General features: G+C 49.4%; 2 protein-coding genes across 2 annotated transcripts in view; both read left to right on the forward strand.

The window, feature by feature from the left end:
- Window positions 1–5,543, forward strand: part of A2ML1 (alpha-2-macroglobulin like 1) — a 29,602-nt gene extending 24,059 nt beyond the window's left edge. The window contains exons 32-34 of the mRNA XM_024209312.2: window positions 2,073–2,175; window positions 3,671–3,712; window positions 5,217–5,543. Of these exons, the coding sequence (XP_024065080.1) occupies window positions 2,073–2,175; window positions 3,671–3,711 (144 nt within the window). The 3' untranslated portion in view covers window position 3,712; window positions 5,217–5,543. The remainder of the gene's footprint in view (window positions 1–2,072; window positions 2,176–3,670; window positions 3,713–5,216) is intronic.
- Window positions 5,544–12,374: 6,831 nt separating this feature from the next.
- The window catches only part of LOC112113122 (alpha-2-macroglobulin-like protein 1), a 36,188-nt gene continuing 29,868 nt past the window's right edge, over window positions 12,375–18,694 (forward strand). The window contains exons 1-7 of the mRNA XM_024209307.1: window positions 12,375–12,433; window positions 13,069–13,252; window positions 14,169–14,331; window positions 15,429–15,481; window positions 16,398–16,418; window positions 16,959–17,118; window positions 18,163–18,247. Of these exons, the coding sequence (XP_024065075.1) occupies window positions 12,375–12,433; window positions 13,069–13,252; window positions 14,169–14,331; window positions 15,429–15,481; window positions 16,398–16,418; window positions 16,959–17,118; window positions 18,163–18,247 (725 nt within the window). The remainder of the gene's footprint in view (window positions 12,434–13,068; window positions 13,253–14,168; window positions 14,332–15,428; window positions 15,482–16,397; window positions 16,419–16,958; window positions 17,119–18,162; window positions 18,248–18,694) is intronic.

The following is an 18,694-nucleotide window of genomic DNA, read 5'->3' on the forward strand; positions in this document are numbered from 1 at the left end:
TGGCTACCCAGCTCATTCTATTCCCAGGACTGGCAAACGAGGGGCAGGAGGAATGATTGTACTGTCTGCATCAAGCCTCAGACTCAAGCAAGGTTCACCCCCTAAATCAAAAGTTCGTATGCATTCCCTTAGCATGCTAATCTGGGACAATTCCAGTATGGTCTACAGACCCCCTGACAGCTACCTACTGTATGAGAGACTGAGTGTCATGCCAGCTGCTGGAGTCTCCTAAACTCTGGGATTTCATCCCTTCCCCTCAGTTTTGGTTCAGAACCTCATTCTCCAAGCATTCCCCAATTCCACATATTCAGTTGGTCACATACTGGATCCAATCTTCAGCTCAGAAGCGGATCTTGGAGACTTAGCCATCACAGCCTTATCCTGGGCTTCTCTCTCCCTCCATAATGATGTCAGGAACTCTCTCACTTAGCTCCATAGGGATGATCTTATTACTATCATTAAACCCAACGTGCTCTGTATATTTCCAACCCTCCGCCACCTCCCCCCACACCAAGGGTCAGTGATCTGACAGAACACTATGGCTACATACCATTTGTGACAATTGGCCCACTGGCGTCCAAATGTTCACTGCCATTACCACTCTGCCCACATTGGCCAACATGGTTCTTAGATGAATTGACACCAAGACTGGTGGCTGGAGTGCCAGTGCAGGGAGGGAGGGAACTGGCTCCAAATCATACCGATTGCAGTCTAATGAAAACATTTGTAATGATGCCACAGTGGTGACTGTAGTAAACAAAATTGTCTCTGGGACCATCACCTTCATCAGATTCTGGCTGAGATAAGTGTGCTGGTTTAGACCTGCTTCATAAACACAGGCTGTGTTCTCTTCACCACTGCTTCAAACCACGCACCTCAGGGGGATTGTGACTAATTCTGAAGAACCCTCTTCCTGCTTTGCTGAGAAGATGGAGTGAGGCCCTGACAGCCTGTGGGGACAAGCATTCTACATGCTGGAGCAGCAAGTATAGCGTTCTTCTCGCTGTGTCAGAACTGAGTTAGTGTCTCTGTCAAGGACACTAGAAGGCACCTGAGAGAGAACTGTGCCATCACCTGTGACCTGCTCCTTTGTCTCTCATCTGGTCAAAGCCGGTGGGGAAATGCTTGGCCCACTGCTGAGCCTCCTTCAGAGAAGGCACTTTACCTATCACTCAGAAGCAGGCAATAATCCAGCCCATCTTCAAAATGTCACTCACTGTGCGTGAATCTAGACAAATGTTTCTCAAGGAAGCCAGAGCTGGTGCGTAACAGAGCAAGCCCGTCTCTGAGCAGGATGAACTTAAGTCTATTATGCTGGGGATCTATTTGCTACAGGATCCATTTCAAGGTTCTAATGCTGACTTGACCTGGGCTTGTCCCCTTAAGAGCTTTGTTAAATCAAGATCCTTCCATTCTTCAGGGAATGACCATGGCAGCTATGCTCTTCCTCGACCATGACCAATCAAGAGCCAGAAAGTCTTTTCAAGAATAACCTCCCGGCTTTGGAACCCCCTCCCTCAGGGATCAGAAAAGCTCTGCTTTCAGATCATGCTAGAAGTCTCACTTTTCCTGGAAAACATCCTTGAAAGAACCAGAGCTAATAAACAAGAGCAATGGGCTCCAACATAGCAGCAATGATTAGATAAGAGCAGGGCAGAGAATGTGCCTGTCGCTACGGGACAGATCCCACTCTTTCTACAGTCCATACTCAGGGCTCAGATAGATACCATGGTATCTAACACATTCATAGATCGCTAGATAAACATTCTTGAAATCCTGAGTTAAAAATCTTACCACTGCCTCAATAGCCAGTTCTGTCTATAGTTAAAAAAACAGAACACCCCTGATTTCAGCACACGTGTGTCTGCTCATGTCTTGCTGGTAATGTAACAGCAGAGGGCCCTCCAGGTGCATCAATAGGAAGTTCATCTGCAAAAGCTGTGTGTGGAGCCCAGGATTTGAACAGCAGTGAGGCTGCAGGGCAGGACTGAGGGGCATTGACAGAGTTGGGGTGTGGGGGAGCTTCTGTAGTGCATGCCCAAACCAGACCTTGTTTTCTTTCTCTCTCCCAGCTGAATAAGGAGACTCAGACATACTCCTTCACCATGAGCCAAGACATTCTAGTGAAGGATCTGAAGCCAGCAGTGGTCAAAGTCTATGATTACTACCAGCCAGGTAGGTTAGGATATGATTTGTGTTAAATTACTGGCAGTTTTGTCAATGAAACTTTGCAGATTTTGGCTATTTCATTTCAGGTGATTTCATACCCTTTTGATTTCCAGATTTGTGTGTGTGAAATTCAGTAAAACAGCTATTTTTCCCCCAAACCCAGAAAATGTAAATTTCCTTTTGCTTGAAAGGAGCTCTCTTCCATTGTGAAAAAGATCCTTCTGAGGGCAAAAGTATTTTGATTTTTTTTTAAAATGTATTTCTCAGCAGAATGGGTCCAGTTTTGAATGGGTGACAAAATGCAAAAAGTCTCACATATGAAGTAGTTTCACCTCTACTGTGAATATTTCATGCACCTGTAGGGATTATTATGTATTTGTTCCATATGCACTGTAGTGCCCCCTTTAAAATAAAATCACCTTGCTAGCAAAATGCTTCCTACTCCTCCCCCTGCAACATGTGGAATTCCCCTCCAAAATACAAATATAAGTAAATGCAGAAAACTTGGAGAGTAAAATTCAGTCCTTGACCAGGGGCAGGTTTTCGGCTATAAAAATGTCATCTCTTTAAAGTCCAGTATGTCACAGCTGAGCCTCACACTATTGGAAAGGGAGATAGTACATCCTTGGCTCTAGGAGGTCCTGAGATCTCCTAGAGAAAAGCTCTTTTAGGTCATGTTTGGTTTTTATTTTTTTTCTCCTCTCACCGGGGCAGCTCCAGGCACCAGCGCAGCAAGCGCATGCCTGGGGTGGCAGGCCACGGGGGGCGGCCTGCCGGTCGCTGTGAGGGCGGCAGTCAGGCGGCCTTTGGCGGCGTGCCTGCGGGAGGTCCGCCGGTCCCGTGGTTTCAGCGGCAATTCGGCAGCGGGTACGCCAAAGCTGCGGGACTGGCAGATCACCCGCAGAAACGCTGCTGAATCCGCGTGACCGTGGACCGCCTGCAGGCATGCTGCCGAAGGCCGCCTGACTGCCATGCTTGGGGTAGCAAAAAACATAGTCGCCCCTGCCTCTCACCCTGCCCCTGCACAATGTGATTCAAGGTAACTAAGACACTTTGATTTACAGGCAGAAGGATACAAAAAATAGAGCCAGTCATACTTTCAAAAATTCTCTGACCATTTCAAAAGTAGATTTTTCTGACATCTGGTACATAGATGATACCTCAGGGTGATGTTCGGGATAAAGATTTAATCAACGGTCTTTTGAGACAACCTGCATGATGCATCCATCCCAAATTCATGCCAATAAAATCTTGCCACCACACTAACATTTATTTGCTTATATTAATTTTAAACTATTATTAAGTCTCCTCCCCCATTCCTTACTTTGCTCAACTAATGGTACAGTCTGAAGATGTTGGAAAGTTCTGCCAACCAAAGCATGGTTGTACCTTCTGTGACCTGGGGGAGGGTTGTAGTTCATCTAGGGATCGGTCTTCTCTTCATTTTTCCCCAGCTTGTCTGATGCTGAAAGTAATTGTCTGTCTTTTTCTTCTGTTACAGATGAGCAGGCGACAGTGGAATATACAGATCCATGCCAGTGAGGTGAGCATGGCTTTCATGGAGTAGTATGCACCATTATTGTGCAACTAATACAAGCATAGGCATGAGGTGAAGAAATGAGGTACACCTCTACCCTGATATAACACGGTCCTCCGGAGCCAAAAAAATCTTACCATGCTATAGGTGAGACCGCTTTATATCGAACTTGCTTTGGCCTCCCTGTCCCCTGACTGCCCCGACCCTATCCACACCCCTCCGCCCCTTGACAGGCACTCACCGGCAGCAGTGGGAAGTGGAGCAGCCCGGCCCCAGCCCGCTCCACTCTGCCAGCTCCCAGCCGCGGCGCTTCACTTCCTGCCGCCGCTGAGTGCAGGGAGGTTGGGGAAAGGATGCCATCCGTACTCACCTGCGGTGGGAAGCTGAGCACCGTGGCCCCAGCCCGCTCTGCTTTCCTTGCCCCGGTCCCAGCCGTGTCACTGGGGTTGGGGAAAGGTCCCGCATTCACCGGAAGCAGAGCAGCCCAGCCCCAGCCCACTCCACCCCACCAGCTCCCAGCCGCGGCGCTCCGCTTCCCGCCGCAGGTGAGTAGGGGGGGCGTCCTTTCCCCAACCTTCCTGCACTCACCAACAGCAGGAAGCGGAGCGCTGCGGCTGGGAGCTGATGCGCTGATCTCCTGGAGTGCTGCTTTACCACGTTGTATGCAAACCCGTGTTATATCGGGTCACGTTCTATCAGGGTAGAGGTGTACTTCCCTCTGAGTCAGTGCTGATCCCAATCCCGGGGGGACTCTGTGCTGCAGGCAGCTGTATGGATGTCTCAGTAGGTCCTCTCCCATCTGAGTCACGACTGACCCCAGTGTGTGTTAGGGTGCACAGTGCTGCAGCGGTGCTACGGGTGGCTCAGGAGATGCTCTCCCCTCTGAGTTAGAATCTAGCCTATTGCCCCAATGTGATGCTAAGGGCGCTGTGCTACAGGGAGTGGTGTAAGGGATTTTTTTAAAATTTAAATAAAATTAATGGAGATATCCCATCTCCTAGAACTGGAAGGGACCTTGAAAGGTCATTGAGTCCAGCCCCCTGCCTTCACTAGCAGGACCAAGTACTGATTTTGCCCCAGATCCCTAAGTGGCCCCCTCAAGGATTGAACTCACAACCCTGGGTTTAGCAGGCCAATGCTCAAACCATTGAGCTATCCCTCCCCCCCCATTGAGCTATCCCTCTAGTAGAGGGTGCTCTCCTCCTGACTCACTACCTACCCTGGTGCCCCAGCATGATGCCAAGGGCTGCTGTGCTGGTGGAAGTGCTGTCTGTGAGATGAAATGAAACACTGACTGGCTGTGGTCAATAAAAGATCCCATGATACTACTTACAAGAACAGGCAACTTCTTTCATCTCTTAAACTGTTTTGCCGTGTTACTAAACACCTGCTACATTCCACCCCAGAAGTGGCTGCATTCAGCCCCTGAGTGTAAAGTGCTTTAAGACCCTTCAGAATGAAAGGCACTAGGGAAATGTGTATAAACTTACTTTCCCCCCCTCTTTTTCAGGGGACGAGACAGAGACACCTTGTCCCTGGTGTAACTCACAGGAATTCCTGGTTCTTTCATTGCACTTAACTTCTGAGCCCAGGGGGAACAGAGTCTCTATCTATACTGCTCACATTCAGCTCCAGAATGCATCAATTAAACCTCTCATCTATCCAGTAAGGGGGTGGGGAAGGAAGAGGTTATAGGTTGAACAGAAGAAACCTACATTCCTCTCTGCCTTCTGTGTGGCTCTCGGCCCTTCTCCTTTCCTTTCTAGACAATCTCAAGGGAATACACAGGGGGCCTGGGCAGTTCAGAGCCAGGTGACCCCCTTTAACATTCTCCTAGAGAGAGGGGTGGGAGGCTACAAAGAGAGGAATCTGGGGGATGCACCCAAAGGGAGAATGCAGGAGGGGTCAATCTCACATCATGGGGCTATGTTCATATAATAAATTTTCATATTGAGTTAATAATAAATTGCAGTTTTGGGTGTCTTTTGGCGTGTATGCCTGGTACCTACCCTAATCCTGTTGTTCCTGTGAGGGCAGCCAGTGACGGGATATGTCTGTGCTCACTTGTTTACCTCCTTGCCCTTGATGGTGTGGCTGATGTGGTTGGGTCCTCTGATGGTGTCGCCAGAGTAGATATGGGGACAGAGTAGGCAACGAGGTTTGCTACAGGGATTGGTTCCAACCCAGGAACCAATCAGCCACACCATCAAGGGCTCATTCACCTGCACATCCACTAATGTTATATATGCCATCATGTGCCAGCAATGCCCCTCTGCCAAACCGGACAGTCCCTCCGCAAAAGAATAAATGGACACAAATCGGACATCAGGAATGGTTACCTACATAAGCCAGTAAGCGAACACTTCAATCTCCCTGGTCATTCTATTACAGATTTAAAAGTCACTATCATTGAACAAAAAAACTTCAGAAACAGACTTCAAAGAGAAACAGCAGAACTAAAATTCATTTGCAAAGTTAACACCATTAATCTGGGCTTGAATAGGGACTGGGAGTGGCTGGCTCATTACAGAAGCAGTTTTTCCTCTCCTGGAATTGACACCTCCTCATCTATTATTGGGAGTGGACTACATCCACCCTGATTGAATTGGCCCTGTCAACACTGGTTCTCCACTTGCGAAATAACTCCCTGCTCTCTATGTGTCAGTATATAATGCCTGCATCTGTAACTTTCACTCTATGCATCTGAAGAAGTGAGGTTTTTACCCACGAAAGCTTATGCCCAAATAAATCTGTTAGTCTTTAAGGTGCCACCAGACTCCTTGTTGTTTTTATACGTTACATGTGGCTGTTCTAGTCTGGGGTTTAAAGTTTAGGGGGTTGGGTTGGGCCAAAATTGCAGGGGAGGAGTTCAATTTTGATGAAGGTTTCTGAATTGGTTTCAGCCTCTTTGTGTGTGGGCTCAGCAGAGAACCAAGGATTAATGGGCCACAGAGGGTATGTCTACACTGAAATTAAAAACCCACAACTGACTCTGGCTTACAGGGCTCAGGCTGAGGGGGTGTTTATTTGAGGTGTAGACATTTGGGCTCGGGCTGGAGCCTGGGCTCTAGGATCCTGCGATGTGGGAGGGTCATGATAAACAGGCCTTTAGATGGAGAACCCAAGTCTACTGGCACGGGTCAGCTGAAGGTGTCTTATTGCAGTGTAGATATAGACTGAACTCTCTAGCTCCAGGTCACGGAGAAGACTCTTTGGCAAGGGATAGCATGTATGTGGGGAGTTTACACTGATGTTGCCTTTGTTTCAGGTGAAGGTTTCATGGGTTCAGTCTCAGCTCTGGGGCCATTGTCTGAGTTTAGGGAGTGAGAACTGAGATGTGTTCTCATTCACTCCAAACTCTCTCTCACTCGACCCCTGGGTACTCTAGCATGAAGACAAAGTTACTTTCACTTGAGGTGGCAGAGGGAGTGAGACACATTTTCCAGCTTCTGTCTCTCTGTAAAAGAGATCTTATGCTCTGAGGGATGGATGCCAACAGCTCCACTTTAAACCTGCCCCTTTGCCTGAGATCCATGATTCTCCCATGAAAACCACCAGCATGGATCTGTCATGAGCCAATAAACAACAGCTGAGGAGGGCCAGCGCCCGGCACAGGTGTCAGTGCCAGGAACAGAGGGAGGCTGGGTCTGCAGCTGAGAGAACTCTCTGACCTGCCTGTTCCTGCTCCTGCTGCTTTGTTTTCCCAGCATGTTCTCCACCCTTTACGTGGCTTTCTGAGCCCATGCGCTCAGTTACAGCAGTGTAAAGCCGGAGGAGCGCCACTGCAATCAGGGACTGACTGAGTTACATAAGTGGCACTGTGATCTCAGTGTAGCCAGACGGGCCGGGCTGGAGCCCAGCAGGGCCCCGTCACTGTCATGTCTTTCTTTCTAGGAATGTTTTTAGTGAATTCCTTCCTTGTGAATGTTGCTGGATCAACAGTCATGGGGAGTGAAGGGCCCTGTGCATCCCTGATAAAAACCATCTTTGTTACACTGCAGCAAAGACATATCAGTAATGAGAACAAAATACCTACATACAAACTCTTGAAAGAACATTCTAGTTCCAAACGTTAAACCGTCAGCAACCAGGGCACATTTCAAGTGCAGGGCACATTTCAACATTTGTGAGTAAAGCACATGACTGGGAGGCAAGAGCCCTACATCTAATCCCGGCTCTGCCCCCGACTTTGAGTGAAAAGTGACCTTGAGCGAGTCACTTTTCTCCGTGCTCTCATTTCCCCATGTTAGAAGCGGAGATAATAACCACAAGGAGGGTGGGGTGGGTATAAGTTATTCATATTTGCAAAGTGTTTTGAGACCTGTGGATGGAAGGGGCCAGAGAAGGGCCCATTATTACTCTCTTACAGAACCACTCAATGTTTGGGGCTGGAGGTGCCGAGTGAAGGGGAGGTGCATGTTGGGGTCACACTAGTAGCATCAGCCGCACTGTCCCCCTAGGGAAAGTTTCCCCCCAAATCTCTGGGGTGACAGTTGTTCTGGAGCCCAGTCAAATACCACAGCACCCAGGTCCATGATTTTCCCCTTTATTTTCATTCTTTTCAGACTCAGGAAAATTCCCAGATTAAAATGATCAAAAATAATCAGACACCCCAAAAATTCACCAGGAAATGGCTACTGGGGCGGGGAGCGTTAGCTCAGCCTGCGCTTTGCCCTGCAATCCAACATGCACCCTGTGGCCATCCCCCACCCACCCAGTGCCGATAACCGACCCTCACAGTTGGAGCTGTTGGGGCATCCCTGGTCCCTCAGCCCAGCAAGGACAGCTCAGGAATCCTGCTGAACGGGGGCAAGGCCTGCTGCTGTGAGCACGACTTCCATCTGACATCCTCCTCCCTGTGTGCCGGAACAGAGGAGAGGGGCAGATCACCCAGGAGACAGTTAGGGAGGAGAGTGAGTCAGAGGTGATAAACAGACATATTCTATGTTGCATCTCTTAGACATGCAGCACAGACCAAAGGAGAGGGTTTTAAGCTACTTTGGGCTACATAAACTCTGAGCCAGCTGGGGACCAGTGAAACACCTACTGTGTTTGTAAATTAGTAGGGCTGTGGTTAGTTGGCACCCCTTCCCAGGGGCGGCTCTATGTTTTTTGCCGCCCCAAGCATGGCAGTCAGGCGGCCTTCGGCGGCACGCCTGCGGGCAATCTGCGGTCACGCGGATTCGGTGGCGTTTCTGCGTGTGATCTGCCGGTCCCGCGGCTTCGGCGTACCTGCCGCCGAATTGCTGCCAAAACCGCGGGACCGGCGGACCTCCCGCAGGCATGCCACCGAAGGCAGCCTGACTGCCGCCCTCACAGCGACCGGCAGGCCGCCTCTCGCGGCTTGCCGCCCCAGGCACGCACTTGGTGCGCTGGTGCCTGGAGCTGCCCCTGCCCCCTCCTCTTGCTGGCAGTCTCAGCTGAGAGGTCAAGGATTGAATCGGTCATGTATCCTGAATGCCTATCTTCATGCTAGAGGAGAATGCCTGGGTGAGGCACATTTGTGAGGGTTAATAACATGAATGGGATTGTACCAGTGCTGTCTCTGGGGCTGTGGAGAGATGCTGTAGAGGAACATTTGCATAGTTATAATTACCAGATTGTGGACTGTGAAAGTTTATGGATGCTGCAGATAGTATAAACTGTGTGTGGATCCCAACATTAGTTTAAAAGTACATGAATACTTCACTGCTAGAAAAAATACCATATTAGAAAATCAATAATACACCCCAGAATATCATGAATCTGTTTCTTAAAAATGATTTGTGTTGTTTCCACTTAATATTAAGCAAAACAAGGTAGTTCAGGGAGGAAGGGAAGATCTTGTGGATTTCCTCTTTGACGAAGTTGGCAAGATTTTTCACCGAGTTGGAAGAGGGGGGTGAAGTGTACTTGGTCACTGGCTCAGAACACTGGGTAGAGACTGAGCAGAGAACACAGCTGGGCAAACAAAGCAGCCGGAGCAGGAATGGGCAGGTCAGAGAGCTCTCGCAGGTGCAGGCCCAGCCTCCCTCTATTCATGGTACTCACACCTGTGCTGGAAGCTGGTGCTCCCCATGAGCTGTCATTTATTAGCTCGTGACAGATCCACACTGACAGTTTTCATGGGAGAATCATGGATCTCGGGCAAAGGGGCAGGTTTAAAGTGGGTCCAACATGCCCGGCCATCAGAATGTAAGGGGTCCCTTTTCTATGAAGAGATGGAATCTGGAGAATATGTCCTCCCCAAGAGAAAGTAACTTTGTCATCATGATGTAGTGCCTATGGATGCAGAGAGAAATGGTTTGGACGGAATGAGAATGAGCCTCAGCTTTCACCCCCAACCTCAGACAGCAGACCCAGAGCTCAGACTGTACAGTGAAATCTTCACCCAGAACAAAGGCAGCATCAGTGCAAACTCTTCTCGACCCCATGTGCTACCCCTTACCAATGTGTCTCAGCCCTACCCCAGAGCAGCCCAACACTAGGGACTACAGGGGAGTTCAGCCTCCACAGGCCAGCTTGGGAGGAAAAGCCTGGTTCTTGCCTGAGCTTTCCAAGCCTCTGACTCTGCAAACCCAAGAGATCCTCACTGGCCCACCAACCATTGGGTCGATTCCAAACACATGGAAGTTCAGGAGTTCGGAGTTCAGACCTGACTCCCAAACTACAGCTGGCTCCTGTCTGAATACTGGGCTGAACCAAAACAAGGGATTGGCCGTCCCTGACCTTGAGAGTTTTAAAGGTCCAAATGTGTGGTAGTATTAATGAACAGGACTGGGCCCAGCTCCACAGCCCAGTAAGACAGCTATAGGCATCAGGGCAAGAGCAAGTGGCTCAGGGACAAGAGGGCAGCTGTGGATGCAGTAAGATCAGAGGGAACCATGGTGTCCAGCTGGTATTTAAATATCCCTTTTTACCTGTGGTTTTGCAGTGGGAAGCCCTGGCACTGGTCTATCTCCAACAAGTAAGTAAAGGCTGGGAGCAACTGGTGAGAGTTGCCAGTGCCGGTGTCAGTGCCACCTAAAGCACATGCAGGGAACAGAGTGGATTGCCTCTGTTCCCAAGGCAGCAATCTGTCCCTGCTGCTTTGTTTGTCCAGTTGCGTTCTCTCCACTTCACTGTAGACCCAGAGGCAGAGTCTCTGCTGGGCAGTCCACAGAAGGCCAGGCCTGATTCTAGCTTCCCGAACATCTTTTCTTTATTATTTTTTTCTCTTGTTTTCATGAGTGAATTTTAGCAGCTGGTGGATCAACAGCCACTAGAGACCAAAGCACTCAGTGTATTCCCAGAACAAGTTCAGCACAGACAAAGTTCTCCACCCAGCACCCACACTGCCAAGCAATGTGTCTCACTCTGATCTACAGGGATCACCTACCCTGGATGCGTCTGGGCAAGGGAAACATGGTTGGGATGCCAGGACATTGCTGGCATGTGCTGTTTGGTGGTCTCGCTTATTCTTGTGCGTTTCAGTGCACTGCGCGCACTGGAGTTTTTTTACAGAACTGGTTGTGTGCATCCACACACAGTAGTGCCTTACAGCTTTGGCTGCTCCAGGGTGTTCTCAGACTCCTGGAGCACCTATTCCATTGTGCCCAGTGCTGTTAGAAGCAGCTTTCGAGGGACTTTTCCACTGCAAAGCACTGCATTGTGTGATGGAGTCTGGAGGATCAGCTGCCCCTGGACAGCAGTAACCCTTATGAATTCCCACCAAAGCTGGGTACTAACTATTTTAGATGACACTAATTCAGCTGGACCTGAGCGCAGACCTTCATCCCAGGCATTGCAAACAATTGGCACAACCAATGCTGGCAAAATGTCTGACTCTGCTGTTGTGTGCAGACTCCAGGTACTGTGCAGGCACTGCAGGCTTAAGGCAACCCAAGCACTGGTTTGCTACAATGTTTTTTTGGTTGGAGGGGGCCCTACAGCTAAGAAGATTGTTTGTTCTTTTTGGCCCACTCAACCACTGGCTTCTCCACTGAGCCTGTCGACAAGGGGGCAAGGTAGAGCTGCTTGTGATGCTGGCTCTCCTTTGGGGCACTAGGATACGGACTGGGACTCGCTGTATCATTTCACAGAGCCCACTGACGAGCTGTTTGCTGGGAACAACTTCCAGCTGCTACAGTTCTGAGTCCGAAGGGACCCCAAGAATGCCTTGGGGAAGGGCTAGGTGTCCAACATGGGAAGGGCTCCATATCTCATATCCAGATCCCCCTGCCCGAATTGCATGGCATAACTGCCTTCTTTGCTCCAAGGAGGAGCCCTCCCAGGAGGCAATACAATGGGCAATTCATTTCCAGCCAGAACAAAGGGATACAAGTGACAGGTGATCAGGACCAGGCCCGGGTCACTGAGCAGCAACATTCAAGCTGTTTATCCAGGAAAAGCATTTGGTCGAATGTCTCTATGGGGACTTTGGAGTGGGACACCATGTACTGATTGGTGGACACAATACAGGAGGCTGTCATTGGCTAAGGGACATTCTGTATGGTACACCCCCCTTGCTGCTGAGGAGTATAATCGCAGGAAGGAGACCGAGGGAGAGAAGGGGGGGAGTCAAAGCCCCCTCCCATCGCTTTGCTCAGGCTGCCCCCAAAAGAAATTACCCAGCAGCAGCTTCAGAGACCTTGGAGGAAGAGGAATATTTCAGCCCCTGCTCCCCACACACTGAGAGTCTCCTGGGAGGATGTGGACAGCCATCACCCTAAGCTGCTTGCTGCACTTCACGGCCACTTCACCCATACTGTGAGTGATGCCAAAACTCCATTTCAACCCCAGTCATCAGGGGAACAACTTAAACAGATGGACCATTTTCCCATCTAGTCTGCTACCATGCCTCCTGCCACAGCAGGTCAGACCAATGGGCCATTGAGTCTGGGATACCACTTTCCAGACTAGATCAGATCATTCATCCTTCAGGTCACACATCCTGTCTCCTGCGCTCCCAGAGCAGACCATTGGCCCATGGAGTCTGGCATCCTGCCCTTGTCATACTAGGGCACATCACTGGGCCATCTAGCCTGCAGCCATCAGAGGCTACAGGTATCTGGAGGGTGTAAACACCAAGGAGGGAGAGGAGTTGTTTAGGGGAGCCCAGGAAAAGGAAGAAAAGAGTAAAGACAAGAAACTGAACCTGGAGACATCTCCAACCTGAATCAGCAGGAGACATTTTCTATGAGTGAGGGGTCAACTAATCCCCTCTGTGGGATCCCCATTGCTTTTGACATTTACACTATGTCAAAGCGCAGCCCTGAAAGGGACTGTCCTGCCTGCGGCTGCTGGGCAGCGTGTGTGTATAGGAGTGTGTGTATAGGGTTGCCCGTCCCTCTCGCTGAGTCCTCACTCTGATTCACTGCTGTGCTGTTTCCTCCCTGCTGCAGACATTACATGGTGGTGATCCCTGCAGATCTCCACTACCCGTCATCCCAGGCCGCCTGTGTGCATATCAACTATAATGCGGGGAAGCTCTATGCGACCCTGGTGCTGGAGCGCTCTGGGGGACAGGATGTCTTGTTGCGAAAAGAGATCACAAAGGAAAATACCTTTGAGTGTGGCAAGTTCCAGGTGAGCCTCCCTCTGCCAATGCTCTTACTCCTCCTCCATTTCCCTCTCTTCAAGGATCTTAGCACAGGGAAAGGTGTTGGCTTGGTAGCCCCTTGAGGCTGTACTCTGTAGTTATCCCCAGGTCAGGTACAGGGTGAATACGTTTCCCACACTCACCACTACCACTAAAGTTCCTCACCCTGCCCTTGAAGGACCCGTTGCAGTGGGAAAGCAGGACAGGTCTGTCTCCATGCTCCCATTCCATCCCTGGCCTCTTTCCTGAGAGAACCAATGAGGAGGCCAGTTAGTACCAAAGTGTGATGGTGCTTTGTGTGATGTGGGGACTGAGGTCGCTGACAGCAGCCAGAGAATGTGTGTGCATGTTATTTATAAGCTGCATTATCACGGCTGATTCCCAGGAGGAGAGAATCTACAAAAGAGCTAGGACTTAGCTGTGGTTTCTTTATTGAGGCTGCTGGACACAGGCAGATCCTGTGGCTCTCTCTGGCTCTCTGGTTCTCCCACTCACTGACATGGCCTGGGCTGCCTGCTAGCACCACACTAAAGACCTAGCATCATGGAAGTGGCTGCTGATTACACTGCAGCCCTCTCTCTCCCCTATGCTTCCTTGCTAACTTCTCCCACCTTTCTGTCCTCTTGGGGTCTTTGCCCACCTTCCCCTACTACGTGCCAGGACTCAGAGGCATCACTTGCCTCCTTTTCCCTGCCATTGCAGTCTCCTGGCCAGTAAGGAAATGGATGAAGCCCATGCCTGGTGGTTCCTAGCTAAATCTGGATCTGGGGAATGGAGACTTTTCAGTACATGCCACTGGGTGATGGGGGGGTTCCGCTGTTCTCCTTTCCCCTCCCCCGCTCCCAGCTAGGACCCCAGGGAGTTATCCTGGGGACTGCTCACTCTCTCTCTCTTCATATTCAGGTTGTGCTTCCAGCTAACAGCACCGAGGAGGTTGCCCGCATCAAACTGTTCATCACTGGCCGCAGGATCGATATTCACGAGGAGAAGAAGGTTCTGATCCGTCGAGTCAACAACGGCACCTTCATCCAGACAGACAAGCCCATTTACAAACCAGGACAGACAGGTGAGGGCTCCCACTAGGATCAGGTAGTGCCCCTATGTGTGGGTGTCCACTCACATACACCTTCCCCTGTACACAGCCTGGGGCAGATCCTCTTGAGAAGGGGCGTCTGCGTGGTTTTCCAACACTGTTCCACCCTTTTTTCTAACCTTGGGGGTCATTTCAGCCTTCGGCATAAGTTGGAATTGCCTCTAGGTTGTTTTAACTCATGCTGGCTTGAACAGCCCAGTAAGGGTATGACATTCCAGGGTGCAGTCCAGAGCAAAGAGGGGCTGTGTCCTGCAACCCGGGGTGCCTCACAATGCTTTGCTTCTGTAGCTCCCAACAAACAAGTTGTTAGATTTCAAATGATACCTCCCAAGGCATATTTTGTACAATGGTGCACAGGGTGTGAATACAGTGGTGCATTCCGTCACAAAGGGCCATTCCACTAGTCTAGGAACACCAGAGCACAATGCGCTCTAGGCTTTTTTCCAGCCTGAGCCTTTTCCCAATGTGCCACTACACCACCAGCCACAGCCACTTTACCCCACCCAGGGATTCCCCTACCATAGCTGCCCTACGTACAGCCTAGTTTATGTGTGAGCCTCACTGCCCTCTATTGGATGGAGTGCAAACTGCTCAGCAGTATGTCATAGGCCCTATACTGGTAACAGTCAATGGAGATTCTCCTTTAGCTCAAGTGGACTGAGCCAGGGCTCTTGGAGCAGGAGGATCTGAATTATATCCTTGCTGCTGCTGTGAAGTTCTGAATGGCCACAGTGTGTAGCATTTGTGATGAGTGTGAAACTCCAGGAGGCCACACATCAAGTATCTGTAGGTGAACATGCTGGGAATGTACATGTGAATGTTTGTGTGTGTACTGGTGACATAATCAATACTACTCACAAATGGATACCCTATGTGTATACAAGGCAGGGACAAAGGTGAATAAGGACTGGGATAGCAGCGAAGGCTGCAAGGCAGGATTGATGAGCACTGGCAGAGCTGTGTGGGGAGCCCAGGACAGGAATAGCAGGGGAGCTGCAGGGCAGGACTGAGGTAAATAGCCAATAGGTCTCCATCTTCTAAATTCTCTCCATTTTCTTTTCCCCTCTCAGTGAAATTTAGAATCGTGACCCTGAATGAGGATTTCATTCCACTCAATGACACGGTGAGACACGTATGAGAGGATGTGAAGGAGTCTTCCCTGTTTCAGATCCCTTTTGTTTTAGTCTCCCACCCCCCATCCTTGTCCAAGTTCTGTCTCTCCTTTAGCTCCCAAATACATACATGGGCCTTGTTTGTCAAGTGTCTGAAGAAGAGTAACACCCAGAATAATAACTGGTAACTCAGTGTTAAAGGCAGATGGGAATGGTGTCCAATTGCTGAGCACAAAGCCCTGCCCGTGTCAGCAAAATGGCCGCCCAACACAGAAATGTTGTAAATGCCGATTCCTTATTGAGAGTCTATCAGCTCCTTCTGCTGGCTGTGCACGTGCAGCCTCCACTCTAGGGATGGCACAGGAAAACTGGTTTGTTAGGAGTGCACCACTGCCTCCTCTTGGATGTACTGTGAGGACTGGATTGTTTGTAGTGAGGGCTCCCTCAAGCTAGAATTTACCTGGGACTCTTCTAAGGTATGGCCATTCCATAGCAGAGTTTGAGCTAGTGTCAGACAGGGAGGGGGTTCCCTACGTGGGGACTACTGGAGAATAATCTAGTTGCAAACATGGGGTGATTACCAACCTGGCTTTTATACTCTTCCTCTCGCCAGGCCTCATTGTAATGGGCTGGGCCACAATTTCTCTGGTGAGCCTTACGCAATTAGTATTAAATCACTTATTCTAGTAGTAATCAAGCTGTGGTCTGTGGACCTGCACATAATGCTGACTTCTCCTTGTTCCCTGCTGTTAAACTGTTTAACACAGTTTAACAGCAGGGAGCAATTAGTATTGTTTGTCAGGGATCTGAGCTCCCAGGTCATTGATCAAACTGCTCTCCTTGAGAAGCTTTGTGTTTCTAATGCATTGTTTACACTGCTGAGAGTGCGTTTCTCTCTTCTAATGTTGCTGCCTCTTTTTTCCCCAGTACCCGCTGGTGTTCCTTCAGGTGAGTGCCAAACACCAAAAAAAAAAAGGTATTTTTTGATGCAGGTTGCAATAATTTGTTTACATTCTTGACTGTGTAGATGCCACAGTGTCTATGTTTTGAATTTTAGAAGTTAATGGTTCTAGAAATTAGATGTTTTCAGGGCTTCCCTCTGTATTCTAGAGACTTTGAACCAAGTTCTGCTCTGTTACACCAGTGCAAATCTGAGTTACTGGAGATTTACACCAGTATGAATGGGTAGTCACTTTGGACCTTTATAAATACAGTTTAGAATTTTAAGAGATCTTTTCTCTAGATCAGAGCATCACTGGTCTTAGAAGCTACAACTGTGTAGTCTTCAGGATTTCTAGAATATCTAGGCCATATGACACCCAAGAGACAATTGATTCTAGAAGCTTTAGAACTTGGGTTCTAGAGCCAAGGCCAGTTTAGAATCTGTTAGGTAATATCATCTAGAACCCTTGAAATAGCTGGATGTTGTGGATTCTGGATCATTTAGATGCTGGAGCAATTAATTATGCCTCTCTGCTGCGGGTGCAGGACCCTAACAATAACCGGATTGGCCAATGGCTGGATGTGGCTCCACAGGAAGGCATTGCAGATCTGTATTTCCAGTTAGCTGCTGAGCCCCCACTGGGGACATACATCATCAGCGTGGCCAAAGAGAAAGCGCACAGCAGCTTCTCCGTGGAGGAGTATGGTACGCCTGGGGAGAAAGACAGCTATAGGGCAGGGGGAATTTTATCTGTGGGAGACAGATCACACCTGGGGAGAGGAACTGCATCTTGGTATGAGAAATCTCCTGTGGATGGATGGGGAAGTGCTTTCTAGGAGGGAAGGTAGTCACCTCTGATAGGGAAGAGAATCAAATCTGGTCTGATCTGAGAAGATATCCCTGGATATTGCTAAGGAAGGAGATGACTTTCTGACCCCCCGCTTAGTGTGGACAAAGAGAACTGTGTGTACACACCAGTCTGGTTAGGTACAGACTGTAGAGGCTATGACAGGACAATAGTAGCACTGGAGCTTTCTGTCACAGCTGGCTGATCCCCAAAGCTGACTATACCAAGGATGTTAGGGGGCGATTTTCAAAAGAGCCCAAGTGACACAGGAGAATGTTGACTTTCAATAGGACATATGCTCCTAAGTCATGTGAGTGCATTGGTTATTTCTAGGGGGCAAAGTTGAATTTGTATACTCCCCTTCCGAAAACTGCTGGAGAAGGGGTTCACAGCTCAGTGTTTTCTGCCTGGTTTCTATAGAGGGGCAACAGGAGCACATTGATAGCTATGGCAGCCTCTTTCCCTCTCCACTCATTACAAACGGCTGTCATAAGGTGAGGGCAGGGCCGCCCGGGGGGGGTGGGGGGCAAGTGGGGCAATTTGCCCCAGGCCCTGGGTCCCACAGGGGCCCCCACGAGAATATAGTATTCTATAGTATTGCAACTTTTTTTTATGGAAGGGGCCCCTGAAATTGCTTTGCCCCAGGCCCCCTGAATCCTCTGGGCAGCCCTGGGTGAGAGACATTAACAGACAAATTCACTGTTATTTGGGTCCCTACAGAGCCACAGTTCCAACACCAACAGGGAGAATCAGGGAGGAGTGGAACTATACCTACATTTCATAAAAGAAAAAAATGGGACCCCCAACCCTACTACGGTCCAGCCCATGTTCATTCTCTTCACGGCCTGCTCCTCACCAGGCTGTAACTCTTCCCTCCATTCTCTCTGGTTCTTTCCTTCCAGTGCTGCCAAAATTTGAAGTGGTTTTTGAGGAGCCAACTCAGATTTATGCTTTGGATAAAACCTTTCCACTCCGCGTGTGTGGCAGGTGAGGGGGCTGATCTGGGGGAGGGAGGGGGGAGGAAGCTGCTAATACACTCCAGCCTGGGATGAGCAACCCCCCTGCATCTATTAGGGGAACCTCAAAGGGAGAATTTAACTGAGTGACTTTAAATATATTTCACCATGTCTCGGTTATATTAGGCCAAGCTCATTCCTGGCAGCCCTTTGACATCTTTAAATAGCTAGAAAAATCACCCTAATTATTAATTGTCTCCCATTGCTCTAGCTCCTTTCATCCTAAAGGATCTCCGAGCTCTTGACAGAGTGCATATGCGGGGATCACCCAACCACTGAAATACAACCATTTCTGGGGTGGAGCACAGCAGATATTCTGTGGTAGTCGCACTACAGAACAAGACAATGAGAGGGGAAAGGAAGAACAGTTTCACCAGATGATACTGGAGGGAAATTCTAGGGAGGAGAATGGGATGGC

Source organism: Terrapene carolina, unplaced genomic scaffold (assembly GCF_002925995.2).
Source record: "Terrapene carolina triunguis isolate 2854851 unplaced genomic scaffold, T_m_triunguis-2.0 Scaffold112, whole genome shotgun sequence".
Lineage (NCBI taxonomy): Eukaryota > Metazoa > Chordata > Testudines > Emydidae > Terrapene > Terrapene triunguis.